This window comes from Scyliorhinus canicula, chromosome 16, assembly GCF_902713615.1.
Source record: "Scyliorhinus canicula chromosome 16, sScyCan1.1, whole genome shotgun sequence".
NCBI classification, from domain to species: domain Eukaryota; kingdom Metazoa; phylum Chordata; class Chondrichthyes; order Carcharhiniformes; family Scyliorhinidae; genus Scyliorhinus; species Scyliorhinus canicula.
The window spans coordinates 23,672,936-23,697,834 of NC_052161.1; the positions used below are offsets into that span (position 1 = coordinate 23,672,936).

General features: G+C 44.5%; 1 protein-coding gene across 1 annotated transcript in view; it reads right to left on the minus strand.

The window, feature by feature from the left end:
• Window positions 1-24,899, minus strand: part of atrnl1b (attractin-like 1b) — a 1,095,064-nt gene that overhangs the window by 212,424 nt on the left and 857,741 nt on the right. The window contains exon 27 of the mRNA XM_038774130.1: window positions 14,623-14,730. Within this exon, the coding sequence (XP_038630058.1) occupies window positions 14,623-14,730 (108 nt within the window). The remainder of the gene's footprint in view (window positions 1-14,622; window positions 14,731-24,899) is intronic.

Below are 24,899 nucleotides of genomic sequence, written 5' to 3' on the forward strand. Positions count from 1 at the left end.
ACCAATTCTCAGTCCCATTTCTCACTTCTGCTCCAGTCCTTCTGCCTTCACAAACGCCTCTGCCGCTTCCACTGTCTCGAAATAAATGTCTTCGGAGTTGTAGGTCACCCTCAACTTAGCCAGGTACACTACGCCTAACTGCACACGACTATTATACAGTGCAGTCTTCACTCAGCCGAAGGCCGCCCACCTCCTCGCCAACTCCATGATTAAGTCCTGGTATATACGTATACCAGCTCCAGCCCACTGCAACTTCTGTTTCTGCTGTGCCCAACTCAGGACTTTCTCCTTCACGTGGTACCTGTGGAAACAAATAATCACCGCCCTTGGCAACTCATTCACCTTTGGTTTAGGCCTCAACAACCGATGAGCCCGATCCAGTTTGTATTGGGAGAGATCTTCCCCCTCCCCCAATAGCTCCGCCAACATCTTGGCAAAGTTCTCAGTCAGCCTTGGGCCCTCCATCCCTTCTGGGTAGGCCCACGATCCTCAGATGTTACTGTCTAGATCTGTTTTCCAGGTCCTTCACCTTGGCTCTCAGACCGTTGTTGGCCTCCACTACCTTCTGCAGCTCCTCATCCATCAAGGTGAGCTGATCGCTGTGTTCCAACAATGTCACCTCCACTCCCTTCAGTTTCATACCCTGCTTCAGTACTGCCGCCTTCACCGGGGCAATTGCCTCCTCCACCAGCACTTTCAATGCTGCCATCAACTCCTTCCTCATCATTAGGGGCTGGTTTAGCTCACAGGGCTAATCGCTGGCTTTTAAAGCAGACCAAGCAGGCCAGCAGCACGGTTCGATTCCCGTACCAGCCTCCCCGGACAGGCGCCGGAATGTGGCGACTAGGGGCTTTTCACAGTAACTTCATTGAAGCCTACTCGTGACAATAAGCGATTTTCATTCATTTTCATCACCTCCACGTGCTTCGCAAACTGTTTTTCAAATTCCAAAACCATCACCTCGGTCATCTTTTCCACTGTGAACAGTGCGGCCCCACCCAGTGACCCAGCCATTTTTCCAGTTGCCGAGCTGACCCATTCGCTCGATAGAAACCTCCACTTGCCCCCTTCTTCGGCAGCTTTCTTTTGGTTTTTGGACATCCTCCTCCTTCCTTATGTCTTCCTGTACTTACTTAATGAAAATTTGCCCTGGGACTGGAGATTAAATTCTAAAAAGTCAAGCCTCAAGCAGGGGCCACCCAACGTGCGACTTCCACCTACATGCTACCACTGGAAGCCACCTGCACCCACTCTTACCCACTCCTACTCTCACTCACAATCTCATCCACATCCACTCACACTCTCACCAACCCCACTCACACTCTCACCCATTCACCCTCCTATGGGGCAGCCGTGGTCCTAGCTCCAACCGGGCCCCCGATATCCGGATTGGCCATCCCAGGCCTAGGTCATAGCCACACCCAATTTGCAATTAGAGTTTTTTTTCTTCTCAGGAAGTCAAGCTGTTGTGTTGAAAGCAGAAGAAAGGTCTTCGTGTTAGACCCAGGAGCTTTCCCCTAAATTAGAAGAAAGGTTTCCCAAAAGCAAGCTACATGTCTTATTTGGTAATTATTTGGATTTGGCTCATAGTGTTAAAACCCATTGGATGTTGTTTTGGGAAAATGTATTCTCACAGTTTAGTAAATTAGATAGATTAGATGGGGGGGGCAATTCAAGTATACTTTCTGCGTAGCCATTATTGTAGTTAATTATAAATGCTGTTCTTTCCTGTTGCCTTTTTGTTGTATTTTAAAGTTCAATAAATGTTTTGTTTTTGAATATTTATAACAGAACTGACCCCTTTCCTCACTGGGTTTCATCCCTTTTCCCATATGCTTTTTTCAAGTTGCAAACATAAGCTGTTAAGAACTGGTGTTTCAAGTTTCCTTTCAGCGAGGTTCATAACACTTGGAAACCTTTAAGCACAATGATGGTTTCTCCATGTGTCAATAACCCGGTTGACCGCAAAAAAGGTTCTCTATCAGAATTCCAATATCTATAGCAATTTGGATTTTTTTCAACAGCTTGAGTCGATCTATCATCTTTGACATAGCCACAGCAGCATTATCAAACAAAATATGACATTAAGCCATAAATGGAGACATGAGGTCAGACGACCAGAATTTTTGTAAATGTAGTACGTTTTAGGGGGTATTTTAAAGGAGGAAGAGAGAGGTAAAGATTCAGAGAGGTTTAGGGAGAACATTCAAAAATGTAGGCAGTTGAAGGTATGACTGCAAATGATGGAGTGATTAAACCATGTATGTGCAAGAGAATTAGAGGAGCACAGGTATTGTGGACGTCTCCAGGGTTATAGAAGGCTACAGAGATGGGGAAGAAGGGGCAAAGTCATGAGGAATCAAAAACAAGGATGAGAATTTTGAAGTCAATTTGTTATTAGGCTGAGAGCCAACACAGTTCAGTGAACATGGGGCGATGGGTGGCTGGAACTTGGTGAGAATACGGACAGCAGTTTTGGATGAGCTCACTTTCTTTTTTAAGCGGAAGATGGAAATCAGACCAGAGATGTACAGGAAAAGTAAACTCCACAGGTATGAAAGGCATATATTAGTGTTTCAACAAATAAGCCGAGGCAAGGAGAGAGTTGGACAATGTCATAGAGGTGGAAGTAGGCGGTGTTGGCAATGAATATATGATAGGAAGATCAACTCAGGGTCTAATATAACACTATATCTTGTTTAAGCTCAGTCAGCTGCCAGTGAGAGTGATGAATTCAGGGGCCTGGGAATGGAGTTTGTGATTCTTACCTTAGATAGTGACCAATCTTTTGAATTAGAATTAGAACAGTACAGCACAGAACAGGCCCTTCAGCCCTCAATGTTGTGCTGAGCAATGATCACCCTACTCAAGGCCGCGTTTAGTTGAAGGAGCTTTCATGTCATCCAGAATTGGATAGCAGATAAGCACTCCAATATGAGACATTGTAAGAAAAGGTTGTAGTGAGGTAACTTTGCGTGTCTGCAGCATACACATGGAACCTTTCATTATGCATGTGAGCATCTCAAAAGGAATATATATTCTTACCTGACACATACAGGGCAACTGTAAATTTTTTAATTTATGTTATTTTCCCTTAATTAAAAATTAAATTGACCTTAAACATGCTGTTCTTTAATTCACCGCATACAATATAGAATCTTCAAAATATTTCATAATTATGCATATCCACATCTTTGAAAATTCCAAAGGGTGGCACAGAGGTGCAGTGGTCAGCACTGCTGCCCCACGGCGCCGAGGACCCGGGTCCGATCCCGGTCCCGCCTCATTGTCCGTGTGGAGTTGGCACATTCTCCTCATGTCAGTGTGTGTCTGAACCCCCAACCAAAAAAGATGTGCAGGGTAGGTGTATTGGCCACGCTAAATTGCCTCTTAATTGGAAACAAATAATTGGATACTCTAAATTTGAAAAGAAATCTTTGAAAATTCCAACAAATGCTGACAAGGTCATGCCTGGAGGGTCCCCACTTTTTCATGCATTGATATGAGCCTTGTAATTTAGTTGGGCACGATCTTATCTTATTTCTTCACCATTGTTCCTAACCTATACAAGTGAAGTCTGTGCCTTGAAGGATATGTACTAGTTTTGTACGGTACCAATACTTATCTGAACTTCCTAATTTCTTTCTCTAGGCTTACCATTAACCATCCACTCCAGTTTATTGTGACCAGCTTATTTTGATCTCTTTGAAATTTGGCTAATTTAAGTGTAGAACATTTGCTAGTGTTCCAGCTATTTTCTCTTCAAAGTTAATATGAAATTCAAATCATAATGGTGGTTATTTGCAAGTTGTTGACTTAAATCGTCAGATTAACTAATTTTTTTTCATTATCATAAATCTGGTATAACCTGATCCCTGACAAATTCTTTTTTTTAAATACTTTTATTAGTATTTCCAATTTTTACAGAGAAACAGCTCAAGTGTATCTGACATTTGCAAAAAAAGTTTGTGTCATATTTACAACAGTTTTTACATGAGGTCCCCCCCCTCCCCCCCCCCGCCACTGGTAGTTTAGTTACCCTCTTAGTGTTGCCGTCTAAAACATATCACTCTTGTTACAGGCAGGAGGGCTGTTAATTTAAACAGCACTACATTTTCTCCATAAACAGAAAAGTGTTTTGATTTGTTTCTCTTTATAAGCGATTGTATATTTCCCAACCCCTTGCTTTTGCTGCAAACCAATTTTCTATTGACAGCAAACACAAGATAGAATGAACTCAAGGGGTTAGTTTATTTTCACATGCTCAAAACGAGAAAAACTGATGGGTCTGCAAATCGCCCTTGTATTCAAAGAGTAAGTTTTCGGAGCACTGCTCCTTCCTCAGGTGAATGAAAACCTCTTTCATTCACCTGAGGAAGGACCAGTAGTCCCAAAGTAGGTGTTCGAAACAAACAAAGAACAAAGAAAAATGACGGCACAGGAACAGGCCCTTCGGCCCTCCAAGCCTGCGCCGATCCAGATCCTCTATCTAAAACTGTTGCCTGTTTTCTAAGGATCTGTATCCCTCTGCTCCCTGCCCATTCATGTATCTGTCTAGATACATCTTAAATGACACTATCGTGCCCACCTCTACCACCTCCGCCAGCAATGCGTTTCAGGCACCCACCACCCTCTGCATAAAGAACTTTCCATGCATATCTCCCTTAAACTTTTCCCCTCTCACCTTGAACTCGTGGCCCCTAGTAATTGAGTCCCCCACTCTGGAGAAAAGCGTCTTGCTATCCACCCTGTCTACACCTCTCATAATTATGTAGACCTCAATCAGGTCCCCCCTCAACCTCCATCTTTCGAACAAAAATAATCCTAATCTACTTAACCTCTCTTCATAGCTAGCGCCCTGCATACCAGGCAACATCCTGGTGAACCTCCTCCATTTATAAATGGGTGTGTATGTAAATATCTGTAGTGAGAGTACCTTTAAGAAATGAGTGTTTATTACTGCAGTGATGTCGGAGTGTGGGTGGAGCTGGGCTGTCTGTCAGCTTTTTACTTTCATTTTAGGATGTTTACTGCTGGGTGTGTTTTAGTTCCGTTTTCAATGTTGGAGCTGAAGCCAGACAGAGCAGGTGTACTGTTGAACTCTCTGCCATGAAAAGACTATGGGCACGATTCTCCGCTCCCGCGCTGGGTGGGAGAATCACGGGAGGGCAGCTCTGGCACCCCCTTGATTCTCCCACCCTCCCCCCCCCCAAAATGGCGTGTTGCGTTTTGGGACACGCCGCTCAGAGAATCGCGGGCCGCTGTTTTTCACGGCGACCAGCGATTCTCCGGCCCGGATGGGCCAAAAGGCCTGCCGTTCCCGACCAGTTCACGCCGGCAGCAACCAAACCTGGTCGCTGCCGGCGTGAACATGGCGCCAATACCTGGTTTGTGGCTTGTGGGGGGCGAGAGGGGAGTGAGCACCACGACCGTGCTCGGGAGGGGACTGGCCTGCGATCGTCGGGCCGGCGTCTCAAAGGGACGCACACTTTCCCCTCCGCCGCCCGCAAGATCAAGCCACCACGTGCCGCCCGGCGGCCGAGATTTACGGCACAGCCCTCCTAGGCCCCCGGGGTGGGGAGAATAGGGGGCCAGGAGTGGCCTCTGACGCCGTCGTGAACCTCTCCGGGTTTCACGGCGGCATCGGGCCTTGCGGCGAATTCCGCCCTATCTCTTGATCATTTGGTGAATTCAGAATTATAAATGTTCTCAGTAGTGAATGTAAACCTAATGTGCTTCTTTTACAAGGTGTTTCTTAAGTCTTTTAGCTGTTAAAAGGACAGCTTACGGATTACTTAGTGTTGTATTCTTTGGGAGTTGTATTTGAATTAATGGTTGCTAAGTTGTTCACTGTATATTTTAAAAAAGGTTAACTTGAGTTCATAGAATAAACATTGTTTTGCTTTAAAAACTATTTTTCAATTTCTGCTGTACCACACCTGTAGAATGGGCCGTGTGCTCCCCATACCACAATCTAGTAAAAGGTGTGGGTCAGGTGAATGCCATGATACACTTTGGGGTTCATAAGAACATAAGAACTAGGAGCAGGAGTAGGCCATCTGGCCCCTCGAGCCTGCTCCGCCATTCAATTAGATCATGGCTGATCTTTTGCGGACTCAGCTCCACTTTCCGGCCCGAACACCATAACCCTTAATCCCTTTATTCTTCAAAAAACTATCTATCTTTACCTTAAAAACATGTAATGAGGGAGCCTCAACTGCTTCACTGGGCAAGGAATTCCATAGATTCACAACCCTTTGGGTGAAGAAGTTCCTCCTAAACTCAGTCCTAAATCTACTTCTCCTTATTTTGAGGCTATGTCCCCTAGTTCTGCTGTCACCCGGCAGTGGAAACAACCTGCCCTATCCTATCTATTCCCTTCATAATTTTAAATGTTTCTATAAGATCCCCCCTCATCCTTCTAAATTCCAACGAGTACAGTCCCAGTCTACTCAACCTCTCCTCATAATCCAACCCCTTCAGCTCTGGGATTAACCTAGTGAATCTCCTCTGCACACCCTCCAGCGCCAGTACGTCCTTTCTCAAGTAAGGAGACCAAAACTGAACACAATACTCCAGGTGTGGCCGCACTAACACCTTATACAATTGCAACATAACCTCCCTAGTCTTAAACTCCATCCCTCCAGGGTTCTCTAAACCCTGGCCCATAACACCATCGTCCGCGTTGTGCACCATGGTGGACTCGGACCGCGGAGCAAGACTCAAAAAAAGAGACCCCTCCCCGACCCTCAACCCCCGCTAAATTTCCCGGCCACCTATAAGGCCCCCCCGGCCTCCGATCAGCCCGCCCGTGTCCAGGGCAGATGCGGACTAAGTCCGCAGCCACCACGCGATTAACCCAACAGGCTGGAGCACATTAGTTCCACGCCATCGGAACTTCAGCCAGTCGGGGGCGGAGAATGGCTGAGCGGGCCTCTGGCAATGGCCCCAGGTAGGTCACAGGTGGCGCGGTGTACTCCCCGAATGCACCGCTTTTCGGAACCCGCAGAATCTGCAAACCGGCGCCAGTCCCGATTTCTTCCGCGAACATGGATTCTCCGCCCCCATGCCGGCCGCGATTTCGGTGCAAGGGTGCGGAGAATCCAGCCCCTTATTTGTCTTGCCCTTTGTTTCGAGAGTGTCTGTGTGTGTGCATTTGTGTGCGCGTATCTGGTGTTGGGATTTTAAAAGTTGCAAATTGTTACATTTCCAGATTAGAAATTGTATGTTAACCGGCTTTGCAAATGGTTATAAAAAGCAAGTTTTGTTTCATAAGAAATCATTAGTTCCAATTTAATTGAAGAAGTCTGGTTAATGTCTCTTTTATTCTGGGTCTAGCAGTAGCAAAAGTAAATAACTGGCCACTTCGGTGTGAGATTTAAACATGTACAATTATGTTGCAACCTTTGGAATGGTGGTTCGAGATAAACCATGTTATCCTTCTATCCCGGTTGCAACATTATATATTTAGTGAACATAATATTTGAACATACAATGAGTTTAGGAATTGTTGCCCAAAATGTTGCTAATTTTGATTTACCGACCCCGCTGTTGTCAACGAGATTTGACGGTGACTGCGCCCTTCATCACTGGGAAACCCGTGCTCCGGTGTGGCACTGGAATATCCCGCTGGCATGAACAGCGGTAAATCCCAGCCATTATAACTTGTTTTGATTCAACAGATAGTCAGCTAGTGTAACCAATAATTTCCGGTGCTAACACCACTTTTAAATAAAAGCTGCTTCCTATGGTTAATTAGTTTGGAATTGATATTCAAATTTTAAAAAACGTAGAAAACATATTATCAACTACTAAACTACTATGTAATAGAAAACAAAAATTGCAACAAATAATTGATTCAAATTGTTAATATTCTCAAAAATGTTCATATACATACACACACAAACAAAAACAATTGAATTTTGAAACATGTTAAATATGTGGGACCTGTGTTTTTCCCTGTGACAGTCCATCTGATAGCCAAGCTGACAGAATTTACCCAACCGAGGAAAGTGCATTCAACTGTATAGCACCCTGGGAATTGAACTCACTGCTTTCTAAACTGACCATTTCAGCTGCATCTCAAAAGCATTATTTAAATGCACAAAAGCTGTAACATGAGCGTCTGGTAAGCGGATATGACAGATCAAGCCACTCAATGCCTTTGTACATCAATTTCAGGATAAGTATCAGCTATATACAGCAGCCATTTGAGAATTATATCAGAATCATTTAAGAAATGCAGGTGGACAAATCATAGCTACTTACCTACCTTTAGGAAGTGCATGAAATTAATCTATTGTCATCATTGTTAATTATGCATATGTGTAGAATTTCAACTTAGGGCAGCATGGTAGAATTGTGGTTAGCACAATTGCTTCACAGCTCCAGGTTCGATTCCCGGCTTGGGCCACTGTCTGTGCGGAGTCAGTACATTCTCCCCGTGTGTGCGTGGGTTTCCTCCGGGTGCTCCGGTTTCCTCCCACGGTCCAAAGATGTACAGGTTAGGTGGATTGGCCATTCTAAATTGCCCTTAATGTCAAAATTGCCCTTAGTGTTGGGTGGGGTTACTAGGTTATGGGGATAGGGTGGAGGTGTGGACCTTGGGTAGAGTGCTCTTTCCAAGAAACGGTGCAGACTCGATGGGCCGAATGGCCTCCTTCTGCACTGTAAATTCTATGATTCAACTCAATGTTTTAGGTTAGCGTGATTTAATGCAGGGGAGTTACCCCATTGCCCAAGCCTGTATTTATTCCTTAACCCAACATCACTAAAACAGATTATCTGGTGATTATCAAATTGCTCTTTGTCGGAGACTGCTGTGCACAAAAAGGCTGCTGCTTTTTCTACATTGCAATAGATTTTTTTATAAATTTAATGTCCCCAATTCATTTTTTCCAATTAAGGGGCAATTTTATTGTGGCCAATCCGCCTACCCTGCACATCTTTTAGGTTGTGGAGGCGAAACCCACGCAAACACGGGGAGAATGTGCAAACTCCACACGGACAGTGACCCAGAACTGGCATCGAACCTGGGCCCTCGGCGCCGTGAGGCAGCAGTGCTACTCACTGCGCCACCGTGCTGCCCACCACATTGCAATAGTGACTACAGTACAAAGTACTTAATTGACAATAAAGCACGCCAAGATATCCATTGTTCATGAAAAGTGCTGTTAAAATGCAAGCCTTTCTTTTCTTTTTATTTCCTTAAGGAATAAACCTTGGTACATGATATTTTGCTGCCAGTTGCCAATCATCAATTCTAAAACTCCTATAGTCATCTTTAAGATGAACATAGAAGGTAGGGCAGCACAGTGGCCTAGCGGTTAGCACAGCTGCCTCACGGCGCTGAGGCCCCAGGTTCAATCCCGGCTCTGGGTCACTGTCCGTGTGGAGTTTGCACATTCTGCGTGGGCTTTGCCCCCACAACCCAAAAATGTGCAGAATAGGTGGATTGGCCACGCTAAATTTCCCCTTAATTGGAAAAAATAATTGGGTAAACTAAATTTATTTTTAAAAAATGAACACAGTGACTTTTCAAATAAGAATGCAACAAAGACAGTTTATGTCTTTTAATTGATGCGATTATAAGCATAAAGGTGTGAAGGCAAACTTATATTTTCAAGCCAGTAAACGTTTGAATAAACACAACAAAATAATTAATAGCAATGGCAATAAATCAGTGACAGCCTTGCCAAAGATAGAAGAACTACTTCAATACCCTGGAGCTTTGCGAAGTGAGCCATATTCAAAGAGAATACAGGTCAGAGAATTGGTGTGATATGTATGAAAGAATATACTTACAAACATAAGAATTAAGAACAAGGGCAACCATTCAGCCCCTCAAGCCTGCTCTGCCATTCAATACAATCATGGTTGATCTGATTGTGGCCTCAACTCTACTTTTCACCTACCCCTGATAACGTCTGGCTCCCTTTTTAGTCAAGAAACTATCTATGTCTATGTTAAAAATGTTCAATGATCCTGCCTCGACCAATTTGCAGGGAAAATAGTTCCAAAGCTCATGACCCTTAGAGAAAACATTTCTTCTCATCTCATTTTAAATAGGAGACCCCTTATTTTCGCACAAGGGGAACTATCCTTTCACCTTCCATGCTGTCAAATCCCTTCAGGTCTTATGTGTTTTAATAGGATTATTCTTCAGAACTCCAATGGATACAGGTTCAACCTGTCCAAACTCTTTTTTAAAGATAACTGTGAACAATTTTAGTCCCCTTATCAAAGGTAAAATATACTGACATTGGAGGAATTCCAGAGAAAGTTCACGAGGTTAATCCCAGGTATGGAGTGATTTTCTTTAACGAGAGGTTAAATAGGTTGGGCCTGCACTCATTGGAGTTTAGAAGAATGAGAGATGACCTTATTAAGGCATAGAGAATTCTCAGGCGGCTTGACAGGGAAGATGCTGAGAGGATGTTTCCTCTTGTGGGGGAGTCTGGGAGCAGAGGGCAAAATATCACAGTAAGGGGGTTACTCACCAATTTAAGACAGAGATGAGGAGGAATTTCTTCGCTCAGAGGGCAGTGAATGTGTGGAATTATTTGCCGCAGGGAGCTGTAGAGGCTGGTTCGTTAAGTAAGTTCAAGACTGAGAAAGACAGATTTTTAATCAATGAGGGAGTCAAGGGTTATGGGGATAAGGCGGGAAAGTGGAGTTCAGGATTATTTCAGATCAGCCATGATCTTATTGAATGGTGGAGCAGACTCGATGGGCTGAATGGTCTACGTCTGCTCCTACTAGCTATGGTCTTAAAACATCCATATGACCCATGGCCGATTCTCCGGCCCGGATGGGCCGAGCGGCCGTGCGGAAACGGCAGAGTCCCGCCGGCGCAGTTCACCCCGGTCGCTGCCGGCGGGAACTCTGCGCGAAGGGTTGGGGAGTGGCCTTTTGGGGGGAGGGGGGCTCCTTCCCGGGGGGGGGGGGGGGGGCCTCCGATTGGGTCTAGCCCGCATGTGGCACCGATTCTCCGCACCTTGGAGAATCACGCGCCGGTGTCGGGGCGGCATGGCACGGTTGTGCCGCTTCTCCGGCCCGCCGCGGGGCTCACTATGTCCTCTATGTCCTCTTCACAACTTTCTTTCCTACCTACTTTTGTCTCATTAGAAAATTTAGCAAATACATTTGGTGCCTTCATCCAAACCATTGATACAGATTTTAAATACTGAGGCCCTAGCACTGATCCCTGTGGCACTCCACTCATCACAGCTTGCCATCCTGAAAATTACCCAATCATGTTAGGGGCAGCACGGTAGCATGGTGGTTAGCATAAATGCTTCACAGCTCCAGGGTCCCAGGTTCGGTTCCCGGCTGGGTCACTGTCTGTGCGGAGTCTGCACGTCCTCCCCGTGTGTGCGTGGGTTTCCTCCGGGTGCTCCGGTTTCCTCCCACAGTCCAAAGATGTGCGGGTTAGGTGGATTGGCCATGCTAAATTGCCCGTACTGTCCTAAAAAAGTAAGGTTAGGGGGGGGGGTTGTTGGGTTACGGGTATAGGGTGGATACATGGGTTTGAGTAGGGTGATCATTGCTCGGCACAAGATCGAGGGCTGAAGGGCCTGTTCTGTGCTGTACTGTTCTATGTTCTATGTCTCCTCTCTGCTTCCTGCTGGCTAACCAATTCTCTGTCCATGCTAATGTGCTACGCCTAAACCAAGGGCTCTTATTTTGGGTAGTAAGCTTTGATGTGGCACCTTGTCAAATGCCTTGTAGAAATCTCAGTATTGCACGTCCACGGATTCCCCTTTATTCACTTTGCTTGTTACTTCCAGCAAAGAATTACAACAAAATAGTCAAGAAATGTTTTCCCAAGCAAACGATAATGGCAACTTTTGACTGGAGTTGTCTTTGACCACGGATCCCTACTGGAAACGTGGTATTGCTGAATTTAACTTACATAGTTACCTTCTGTGCTTTAAAATCATTGCTCATTAGCTCTCATTATTCCTGTTATTCTTGCACTAGAGGTGCTAATAAATTAGTATGCTAATTAGGCAAAGGTTAATGCTTTCTAAGATCAATGCATATGTTTTTCACTTTCTTCATAAAGTTCTTCCCAAATGCATTCATTTGACCCTGTAGAGCATTAATATCCGCAACTGAAGTAGTTTTCTTTCTTTGCTTCTGAAATATAATGCCTCAGGTGAATGGACTGCAATATCTGTGAGAAAACATGCCTTTGGAGGTAGAATCACATGTAACCAAGGTTGTCCATGCAACATGGACTCAAATGACCTGGGTAAGTATAGAACATAGAACATGGAACACTACAGCGCAGTACGGGCCCTTCGGCCCTCGATGTTGCGCCGACCTGTGAAACCATCTGAAGCCTATCTGACCTACACTATTCCATTTTCATCTATATGTCTATCCAGTGACCACTTAAATGCCCTTAAAGTTGGCGAGTCTACTACTGTTGCAGGCAGGGCGTTCCACACCCCTACTACTCTCTGAGTAAAGAAACTGCCTCTGACATCTGTCCTATATCTATCACCCCTCAATTTAAAGCTATGTCCCCTCGTGTTGGTCATCACCATCCGAGGAAAAAGACTCTCACTGTCCACCCTATCTAACCCTCTGACTATCTTATATGTCTCTATTAAGTCACCTCTCAGCCTTCTCCTCTCTAACGAAAACAACCTCAATTCCCTGAGCCTTTCCTCGTAAGACCTTCCCTCCATACCAGGCAACATCCTAGTAAATCTCCTCTGAACCCTTTCCAAAGCTTCCACATCCTTCCTATAATGTGGTGACCAGAACTGCACGCAGTACTCCAGGTGCGGCCGCACCAGAGTTATGTACAGCTGCAGCATGACCTTGTGGTTCCGAAACTCAATCCCCCTGCTTAGAAAGGCTAGCACACCATATGCCTTCTTAACAGCCCTATTAACCTGGGTGGCAACTTTCAGGGATTTATGTACCTGGATGCCGAGATCTCTCTGTTCATCTACACTACCAAGAATCTTGCCATTAGCCCAGTACTCTGCATTCCTGTTACTCCTTCCAAAGTGAACCACCTCACACTTTTCTCCATTAAACTCCATCTGCCACCTCTCAGCCCAGCTCTGCAGCTTATCTATGTCCCTCTGTATCCTATAACATCCTTCAGCACTATCCACAACTCCACCGACCTTCGTGTCATCTGCAAATTTACTAACCCATCCTTCTACACCCTCTTCCAGGTCATTTATAAAAATGACAAACAGCAGTGGCCCCAAAACAGATCCTTGCGGTACACCACTAGTAACTGAACTCCAGGATGAACATTTGCCATCAACCACCACCCTCTGTCTTCTTTCAGCTAGCCAATTACTGATCCAAACCGCTAAATCACCTTCAATTCCATACTTCCTTATTTTCTGCAATAGCCTACCGTGGGGAACCTTATCAAACGCCTTACTGAAATCCATATACACCACATCAACTGCTTTACCCTGATCCACCTGTTTGGTCACCTTCTCAAAAAACTCAATAAGGTTTGTGAGGCATGACCTACCCTTCACAAAACCGTGTTGACTATCGCTAATCAACTTGTTCTTTTCAAGATGATTATAAACCCTATCTCTTATAACCTTTTCCAACATTTTACCCACAACCGAAGTAAGGCTCACAGGTCTATAATTACCAGGGTTGTCTCTACTCCCCTTCTTGAACAAGGGGACAACATTTGCTATCCTCCAGTCTTCTGGCACTATTCCTGTCGACAAAGATGACATAAAGATCAAGGACAAAGGCTCTGCAATCTCCTCCCTGGCTTCCCAGAGAATCCTAGGATAAATCCCATCTGGCCCAGGGGACTTATCTATTTTGACATTTTCCAAAATTGCTAACACCTCCTCCTTTTGAACCTCAATTCCATCTAGCCTGGTCGACTGAACCTGAGTGTTCTCCTCGACAACATTGTCTTTCTCCAGTGTAAACACTGATGAAAAATATCCATTTAACGCTTCCCCTATCTCCTCTGATTCCACACACAACTTTCCACTACTATCCTTGATTGGCCCTAATCTTACTCTAGTCATTGTTTTGTTCCTGATATACCTATAGAAAGCCTTAGGGTTTTCCTTGATCCTATCCGCCAACGTCTTTTCGTGTCCTCTCCTCGCTCTTCTTAACTCTCCCTTTAGGTCCTTCCTGGCTAACTTGTAACTCTCAAGTGCCCTAACTGAGCCTTCATGTCTCATCCTAACATAAGCCTATCAGTAGTATATCACTCCACATCAAGTGATCTCATAAATGGACAAATTAATTAGTAACAGGAGTAGACCAAATAGCCCCATGACCCTTGCCCACCAGTATGATCATGGCTGATTTGATTGTGGCCTCAAATCTATTTTCTTTCCTCTCTCCCTAACCTTTGAATCCTGTCAATCAAGAATCTACCTAACTCCGCCTTAAAAACATTCAATGATCTTTCTTCTACCGCTCTTCTGGGAAGAGAGCCCCACAGGCCCATAACCCTCTGGGAAAAAAACATTCTCTTAATCATGGTCTTAAATGGGAGACCCCTTATTTTTAAACTGAATCCCCTAATACCTGTCTCTCCCACAAGGAAAAAAATATATATTCAGATGTTCAGAGCACAGTTATGGTGAGGGTTCTTACCTCTAGTGGTCCTCTTATTATATCAAGCTGTTCATTTCCAACTTCCAGGGCAACATCAACAGATGCAAAAGGACGACTAGCCATCTGCTGTCTTTCCCGCATGAGTTGCTGTTTGAAAAAAGGTAGAAGTTGTTGAAAAATTGCAGAATAAACTCATGTCTTGAGCAAAAATGTAATTGTTTTCAAACACTATAGTGTTACTTCTTAAAAACGCTTGTCTAAACTTTCAGATCTGCAATAGCATTGTCGTAACATATCAAAGAAATAGACATCAATTGTTTTTTTTCCATTTTCTGTCAAGTATACTGGAAATTTGCGACACGCGCTTTCAATTTCATTTCACTGTATTCTGTAATAGTCAGCATTGGGTTTTCAGAAAAGTTCTTTTTAAAACTGTGCAAAGAGAAACATGTTTCTGACAACCACTATCAAAACTGGAGGTAGTTGTTTCACAGGCAAGAGGTCAACTATTATGGTTTCAGGTTTCAGTTGAACGATCTTTGTCGAACGACCAATGACATTAGTAACTCAAATATATTATTTCAATTTTCTAACAAAAAGATTCAGACGACGCTAAGATTTTCAAAACTTTGATGCAACAAATGTCACATTTCATATTTCCTATGGAGATTTGGTATTGTGAACAATTATATTTGCAGTGATATTAAGGTAAAATACATTTTTTATTTGCATTTCATCCAATAATGTTTGAACAAGATCATGTTAAGATACCGGACCAGACTCCAACATTTGTTACGATTCCGGACAAGAACCCCAAACAATTTTTTTTAAATTTGGGAAACTGTGGGGAAAGGATGCTTCACCCAGCAGTCATGACTCTGACCAATAGGTAACTTTTATGTTAAAAAAAACTTTAATTTAAAGACAGAATTAACCACATCAACATCAAAGAAAATTCCTTTAGGATTATCAGTTAACAGTTCCTAAACATAATGAAAAACTTAAACTTACAATCTCTCCCTGCTACTAACGCCAATTAAGAACCCAATAATGTTCAAATGTCACTATAAAGTTAACAAAATACGTTTACTTGCTCAGCTGTGCAGACATTTGGAGAGAGTTCCTTTCAAGAACAGATTCAGTGCATTTCTGCTCAACCTAGCAGCATTTGGCAAAAACTGCTGTTCCACTGAAAATCCTCATCTTGTCAGAGTCAAATCCGATGGAAAACTGCAAAACTACAGACAGACCTGGCTCCTCCCACCAATTACTTCATCTGTAAGCCACTAAGATGTCACATGGCCCACTTAGCCAGGATTAAACACAACCCCTAATAAATTATCTATTCTCCAGGGAATCTCCAGCAATTGTAACAATGTTGCATTTGCCCTTTATCTGTAACCAACTAAGTGGTTGGAATGAATCATGACCTTTAATTGCAGCTTTAACAAACAAACAGTTTGGATACCTTAAACTGGGATTTTTAATCATATTACTGCAACAAATATGTACCTTAACCCAGTCTTTTAAAACCCTTACAGCAGCAGATATAAGACACAACGTACATCAATTTCTACATTCATCACAATATTACAAAGCAGCTTATCCCAAAAGGGGCCGCACGGTAGCATGGTGGTTAGCATAAATGCTTCACAGCTCCAGGGTCCCAGGTTCGATTCCCGGCTGGGTCACTGTCTGTGCGGAGTCTGCACGTCCTCCCCGTGTGTGCGTGGGTTTCCTCCAGGTGCTCCGGTTTCCTCCCACAGTTCAAAGATGTGCGGGTTAGGTGGATTGGCCATGCTAAATTGCCCATAGTGTCCTAAAAAGTAAGGTTAAGGGAGGGGGGGGGGGTTGTTGGGTTACTGGTATAGGGTACTGGTATGTGGGTTTGAGTAGGGTGATCATGGCTCGGCACAACATCGAGGGCCGAAGGGCCTGTTCTGTGCTGTACTGTTCTATATAAAAAGGAATGTCACATCGAATTGTTGGAAAGCTGGTAATGTATGAGTTAAGGCTCTGGTTACCATAAGGCTCTGATCAATCTTTTTGTGGATTTTTTCCCCTGAAGAATTAATTTACCGAAGAAAGATTATTTTCATCCAGAATCAATATGAAGCAAGAGTTGATGTTTACTTAAGAGACTTATACTGTTGGGAATTTAAACTGGACAAAGCCCTTATAATATTTTTCACTTAATGTGCAAAGGGCTTATGTTAAACATCTAAGGAGCTGGTGACAATGCTTTAGAGTTGCTTTGAAAAGGTACTTACAGCTTTTCAAGCTGTCTTAAAAGGTATTTAATTTTCCCAAAAGACAAAGCTGACCCTGTTCCTGCTCCTTTCATTTAATCAAGAGGATTTAGGAAAATCCTACAAAACAGTAAGTGATTATTTTGCTATTAGCAACAAGAGACATTTTCCATAATAGCTACCTTGAAGACAAAACTAGTTGCCTGAATCATACGTATGAGTCGCCAGCAAGTGGTTAATTAGAAATGTAAAGCTTTTCCACTTTAAGGATCACCAAACTTTCTCGGGCTGTCTATTATGAAGCTTGTATTGGCTGTGCAGCAGTCTTGGAATTAAATAAAAAGATGAATGGTCCTAGCATGTGTTATTTTCAAGTGCTGGAAAGTTCGTTTATTATCTGCTATGTCTTCAGAAAAAGGGAGGTCACAAAAGGCATAATATTGTTCAGCAATAAATCACCTTGCCCTCAGTCACCGCATTTCTGCAAAGTGCAGCTCAGATTAAATCCTTTTCCTCAAATTGAGAGAAAGCTGGAAAGATTCTGTTTGAAAAAGGAACGCAGGCATAAAAAGCTTTAAAAGTACAAAACGACTTCACCATAGGTTTACATTCTTTAACTTTTTCCTTAACTAAGGTGACATTTATAAAATAACTAAGGACCCTAAATTAATGAAAGGCAATGAAACTTACAGGCACAAGTGATGATTCTCCTTTCGGTTCTTATGATACAAAATAACAATTCCCAAAGATCAGCAGATTTTTCAACTTAAGCCATGTATATTTCCATGGAAGGTTACAAATAAATAGCTTTTACCGCTATCCTTGGGAATAACATTCCCCAACATAATGGCTACAATAGGTAAAAATTTGATTGAAGAAAATAATGAAATTCTAATGATTATTATGGGAAAATTGAGAAGAATAATGGCTTCCACAATGCCTCCGGGTCATTATTTGAAAAGGTTACATTACAATAACCTACATTTATATCGTACCTTTAACAAAGAAAAAATGCCATAAAATTTCACAGAGATAAAATCGGATATAAATAGATTGGAGTCCAAAAATAATAAATTACGAGGGTGACATTGATTTTAAGAAGACTCTGACAGCTGGAGAAGGGCTGGGCTTTCAGGTGACTACGAAGCGTAGGGCTTAACTGTCCCAAGACCTAGCTGCCAATGGAGTGCAAAAGGGAGAGGGGGAGATGCATAAGGCCAGTTCACAGGAATGGAGAGTGCTGGAGGAAGCTACAGAGATGGTGAAGGGAGAGATTTTAGAGGGAGGTGCTTGTTGACTCAAATTGGAGGGACAGAGGGATCAGTAAAGTAGGAATGATGGATGAGTGAGAGTCAGTGTATAATTGGATACAGAAAGCAGTTTTAGATGCACGGAATGTGGTGAATGGGAGGCTAATCAGCATTGGAAGGGTTTGAGTGTGGAGGCAACAAATAAGTGATAGAGTGTTTTGGCAGAAGGTGGGCTGAGATGGGTAGTAGGCAGGTGGTGCTCCATAGGTGCAGTTGACATTTTGTGATTTACAGGATATGGGGTGGGATGTCCTATTCAGGGTCTAACAAAGTTTGGGTACTGCAAACAGTCTTGCTCAACCTAAGACTGTGGCTGGGGAAGGGGCTATTTTATGTTGGGGCTGAAGGTGTTGGATATTAATAGTCACTTCAAAATAAATCCAGAAAGTTAAGGAAGTACAAATATACAATAAAAGCTTATAAATCTCATTACACATGAAAAAAGGACAAAAACAATAACCATCCATTTTAAACATCACATGTCAATTGAGTGGCTGTCCTAATATGTGCAATATTCTAACCATTTAAAATCATATAATCTGCAGTAAGCTCTTCAAAAAGCGAAGTAATTGGCCGGGATTCTCCGATCCTGGGGCCAAGTGTTGACGCCGTCGTAAACGGCGGAGCATTTTACAACAGCGCATCTGGCCCCTAGGATCAGCAATCCTGCGCCGTCCAGGAGGCCAGCACGTACTGGAGTGCCTCAAGCTGCTCCAGCTGCTGATACAAGCGTTAGCACGGGCGGCGCAGGTCCTCGCATGTGCGCCACGGCTGGCGCGAGTTCGCGCATATGCGCTATGGCCTGCGCGAGTTAGCGCATGCGCCTGGGTTGCCTTCTCCGCGTTAGCCCCCGGGCAATATGGCGGAGCCCTACATGGGCCCGGCGCGGAGGAACATAGGCATCTCCGGGATAAGCCGGCCGTCCGGTCGGTAGGCCCTGATCGCAGGCCAGGCCACGGTGGAGGACCCCCCCGGAGTCGGATCCACAATCCCCCACATCAGGATGGCCCCCTGCAGCATGAATGCTGAGGTCCCGCTGGGCCGGACCACATGTGACGGCATCGGCGGGACTCACCCAAACGCGACGGGCATCCGGCCAATCGAGTGCGGAGAATCGCCGGGAGGGGGGCCGCGTTGAGAGGCCCCTGACTGGCACCGCGTCAACCACACCAGCGTCATTGCCGCCGATTCTGCAAACAAAAGCAGAACCCTTGGATCTGCAATAAACTAATGTGGGATTGAACAATGCACCTTAAATAGATTAGGTCCAAAAATGGAAATCTCTGAAGAAGAGTTTACATCATTTCATGTTTTTTGGATTTATTTAAGCACGTTGTTGCCACATCAGAACACTAGTGATTGAAAATAGTTAATAATGACTATTCAACATCTGGATAGTCATTATCAAAGAGACAGAATCAAAGAACAGTGGTACATATTTAGAATAAAGGCAGGCAGCTGTGAGAGGGAAATGGGATATTTGAAGTTCATCAATTACATCACATCAAATTCGCCTCTATTATTAGCTTGGCTTGATGGAATTCATCAATTCTAACCCAAAACAAAAAACGGTCAGCCGAAACGACCCCTGCACCATGACTATATCATGAATCGCTGCACTATTGTACCGATTCCCTCCAACATAATCTGCACAATGCAAGCATTAAAATTAGATTAGTTTTTATTCCATATATAAATATTCATTGCACATATATGCTGCACAACATTAGGGAAATCTGTCATGCCACTTACTTGTAGTTGCCAATTTATTAGTGTAAAAAGCAAGAAAAGGATGGCATTTTAGATCTGCATTGTAGCATTCTTGCCCTCTTTGGTCTTGACAAAAGATTTTTGCGGCCAAATGGCTAAGGGAGGGAAACTTACACTTTAAACAGGGAGGACCATGTAAAGGACTTCAAATGATGAGCGAATGACACAACAGTACTTTCCATGTAATTTTTCAGGGATTTTGCTGGATGGTTAGTTGCAAAATAAATGGTCCATGCAAACTGTGCGGGAGCGATTATGGAGCTGGTCCTTCAGATCAGCAGACAGTAACTTCTTTTGAAGCACATTTCAGCATTCCCCAGGAGCACTGTGGGGGTGGATCTAGGACTGCTCTTTGATAAAAGCCAGTTGGCCTAAATTTTGCTTTGAATTTTCATTGTGACTGGCCTTTTAAATACAGTACTGCAAATGTGCCTCCCTTAGCTGGAATGAGGTGGTGACCTTGCTCAACGCTCACTCATCAAATATTCCAGTAATTGAACCAGAAAAGCAGTAATGTCAAATTGGACATGAAGGCAAGTTTACTAAATGAGTACCACGAGATAGTGGTGATTGGGAAAGGCAGAAGGCTGTTCTCATAGGTTCCTACCAAGTTGTAAGAAAGCATTTATGCAGCGATGTGGTCTTAAATCATAAAATCATGCCACAAAAATCCAACCTCTTTTCGTACTTTATTACAACAGGAAATTACAATTGTAATGGCAGTGGAATCTCACATTACTTCATCTCGAGCAGGTACCAAATTCCTTACCACCAGTAGCAGTTCTAAACGTGCTTTATTTATTGAGCCCTGTGCAGAATTCACATGATACTCCAATTAAGTTTCTTGATTATACATTTCTTGCTACTTGCTGATTCCTGCTGGGTTCCTACTCTGTTTTTTTAATAGAGTTTTATCTGCAACTTCCCTCTGCACTTCAAAAAAAATTAATCTTCGGTGCTTCGTGGTCCAGAACTCATACATCATCTTTACCAGCAAACCATCAACATAAGCAAATGCCACAGTGATTAGTCTTAGACATAGAACAGTACAGCACAGAACAGGCCCTTCGGCCCTCGATGTTGTGCCGAGCAATGATCACCCTACTTAAACCCACGTAACCCGTATACCCGTAACCCAACAATCCCCCCATTAACCTTACACTACGGGCAATTTAGCATGGCCAATCCACCTAACCCGCACATCTTTGGACTGTGGGAGGAAACCGGAGCACCCGGAGGAAACCCACGCACACACAGGGAGGACGTGCAGACTCCACACAGACAGTGACCCAGCCGGGAATCGAACCTGGGACCCTGGAGCTGTGAAGCATTGATGCTAACCACCATGCTACCGTGAGGCCTGAATATATTTGCCAATGTAAAACCGCAGTTGCATCTGGACACTTTGGTGGGATTCTCCCCTACCCGGCCGGGCGTGGGGTCCTGGCGCCGAGGAGTGGCGTGAACCACTCCGGCGTCGGGCTGCCCCTAAGGTGCAGAAGCCTCCGCACCTTCAGGGGCTAGGCCGGCGCCGGAGTGGTTTTCGCCCAAGTTGGCCCATGCGCGGGAGCGCCACGCTTCGTCTCCACACCGGTACAGCCGCTGGTGCGGAAGAATAGAGTTATCCCACGGCACAGGCCCGCCCGTGGATCGGTGGGCCCCAATCGTGGGCCAGACCACCATGGGGGCACCTCCCAGGGCCAGATCCCGCTCCCGCTGGCTGCCGAATTCTTCAGCACCGGGGACTTGGCGGGGGTGGGAATCGCGCTGCGCCAGTCGGCGGCTGCTAGCAGCCCTCTCTCCCCCCCCCCCCCCCCCCCCCCCCAAGGACCCCAGAGGCTGCCCGTGCAGCCAGGTCCCGCCAGCAAATACCTGGTGTAACATATGCCGGTGGGACCCGGCGACAACGGGTGGCCACTCGGCCCATTGCGGGGGGCGGGGGGGGGGGGGAGAGGGCTGCTAGCAGCCGCCGACTGGCGCGGCGCGATTCCCGCCCCCGCCAAATCCCCGGTGCTGAAGAATACGGCAGCCAGCGGGAGCGGGATTCACGCCGCCTCCCCGCCGATTCTGTGACTCGGCGGGTGGGTCGGAGAATCCCACCCTTTGTTCATGGTGAAAAGAAAATTTCAGTTTTGTTTTAATGCCCAACCTTTTAAAAATGCTTGATCCGGAGATGGATGCGTGGGGGGGGGGGGGGGGGGGTTGCCAGAAGAAGGGGACATCTTATCTTCATGAAACAAACATAATACAGTTTAAATGATCTATCATGGCATTTTCTATTTCTTGGTAAGAATAAGTCTATGTCATAAAACAGTACATTGCACTTTAATGTGTACCAGAACAAAATATAAAAGCAACATTGAAGTAACAAGTGACATTGCTACAATTTGGAGATTTTTGTTATTGGTTGATTGGTTGAAGTGGATCACAAAATACTTCACAATAAATCATGAAATAAGATCTATATAAACAGAAAATAAAAATATACACGTATCTTATATGAGAGCATCCTTACTCTGTTGTGAAATATCTTTTTACAAAATCTGATGTATTTGGGCAATGTGCATGAGGGTTTATTACGACCATTATCTGCTGTCTAAATTCTAATGAATTACTGCATCATTTCTTCTTCACTGGCCTAGCTGGAGTCTGCTAATTTTTAAAAAACAAATTACTAGTACATATTCTGATCAAAATATCCAGTTCTCAGTGAAGTCATCATCACTTGAAACAAACACTTCATTGGTGAGAATTTATATCATGACTCACGACACATACAATATTCTTCAGTGTAGCTAGCAAACAACCACTGTTGGCTGTTTGAGCATTGTAGTAACAGGCCATTAGTTACATGGGAATCATTGCTTTAAACGGAAGAAAAATGCAAAGCAAAGCTGCAATTAAATTGGAAGATAAAAGAAAATTACTTCAGATGCTGGAATCTGAAACAAAAACAGAAAATACTGGACAATTTCAGTCAGTCTGCCAGCATCTGTGGAGAGAGAAGGGAGCTAACCTCCCGAGTCTGGATGACTGCCAGGGGTTGGGCCCGGAGGGGCTTGCCAGGTAGGGAAGGGTGAGGGAGCTTCCTGGGGGCATCCCCAATGTTGGAGAGATGAGGAGGGGGTCAAAAGAGCGGGGGGCCTAAAAGGGCGGGGGGGGGGGGGGTTTGTAAAGATCGGTGAGGCAGCCTTCCAAAATGGCACCCAATCTGCGGGGAGCCTTTCCAGCTTCAGCTTGCCAGCAGAAAATCCCTCTGAGTGAAGCCACAGCCAGTGGAGGAGAAACGCCTCAAAGCCAAAAAATAGGCAAAGTGCCGTTGGATAGCGGGATGTTTCTCTGTGCTGCAACCATTGAGAAACACCCTTCTATTTGCACCGTACAACAGACTTGAACTTGAGTCCGCTGAATTGTGCCCCGAGTTGCTGTTGGAGAAGGGGAATGCCACTGTTAACGTCTCAAAAGAAAAGCATCTTGCTGTATGTCTCAACATTAAAATACATTGAATGTTGTGGAATTCCTGTATTTAAGTGGCAGACACAAACTAAACTCTCAACACGAAGTTAAGTCTTGTCCAGTTCAGTCTGAGTACCTTTTAACAAATTGGTAGGTGCTCAATATTTCTGACACCGAAAATTAACCATTGTAATCGTCCAATCTCAAACATTCAGGTTTAAATTTCTGTTTGATGTTTTTTTTTAAATGTAAACTTTAAAATCAATTTTGTTTTAAACTTCCCTTTTGCCCCTTTTTTCCACTTCTCCGTTCAATGCTGGAAGTCCTTCACTTCCAGCATTGGGGCTGTACTTCCCCCTCCATCACATGGATGTCGTGATTTAAGAAAGCGGCTCAACACCATCTTCTCAAGGAGATGGGCAGCAAATGCTAGCCTAGCCAGCAAAGGGCGTATGCTGTGAAAGATTTAAAAAACTCACTCCTACTCTTTGGACAGTATTTAATGAAGGCAATAGGGATCCCATCATCTGGCTGGAAAGCCGATGAGAGCACCGTAATGTTTATTTTCAGGAGGAACCAGCAGATCAGGTACTTAATTGGATACCAGCAGGCCTTCCCCATGATCAGAAAACTTGGGGACTGAAGTGTCGCCTGTTGAGAGGTGCCGGTCATTCAGAGATCAGCAATTCTTCATTGCTCGGCATTGCCAGCAAGGAGGTGCTGGACGTAGTGCTACTATACCCAGAGGTTCGCCAATAAACCCAGTCACAGGTGAATGATAGCGGGAGGGGTTTGTGGTGGAAGGCAGCAAGGGCGGGAGGGGGGTTACCCATCCTACCCCCAACACCCACTCCCCCACTGTCCTGACGCAATGTCCCACAATCAGGCTGGGTGCCTTCTTATAAGGGCCATCCCTGGCAGCCTGCAAACAACCTTGAAATAGTTTACTTTCCAGGCTCCCCACATGGCAAGTGCTCTGTCCACTGTTGGGCGAATACAAGCAGTGACGGGGAGAGGCGCTGAGGTGGGCATTAAGTGTCCACTTAAGGGTGTCAATTGGCTGTGGGGTGGGGAGGCCACCCACGGGGCTTCCTACCACGGATTTAAATGGTGGTGAGAAAGCAGCGGGGTCTGATTAAATGTCCTTGCCATCAAACTCTGCCATTTGTTTCTCTTCTGGCACCTGATTGAATATTACATTCTCCCACTCCACACTTTCCTCTCAGTCAGAGAAAAAAATTAGTTCTCAAGAAGACCTTCAGCTTCAATCCAGCATATTGGATTTATTTTTCTCAGTCACATTAGTTCTGTTCCATCTTTGTGAAGCAGCTAACAAGAAAACTGACACATTAAAGAAAAGAAAATAGAAAGAGAACCATCTTCCTTCCTTCATGTCTTTGTTCACACTCAATAAAATATATATTCTTATTCAATGGTCTGGGCAAGATGAGGATGCAGTGTTATGGATTCAACTGCACATGTATCGCACATTATCTGCTCTATACGCACTGTTAAATGCTCTTTCCGCAAT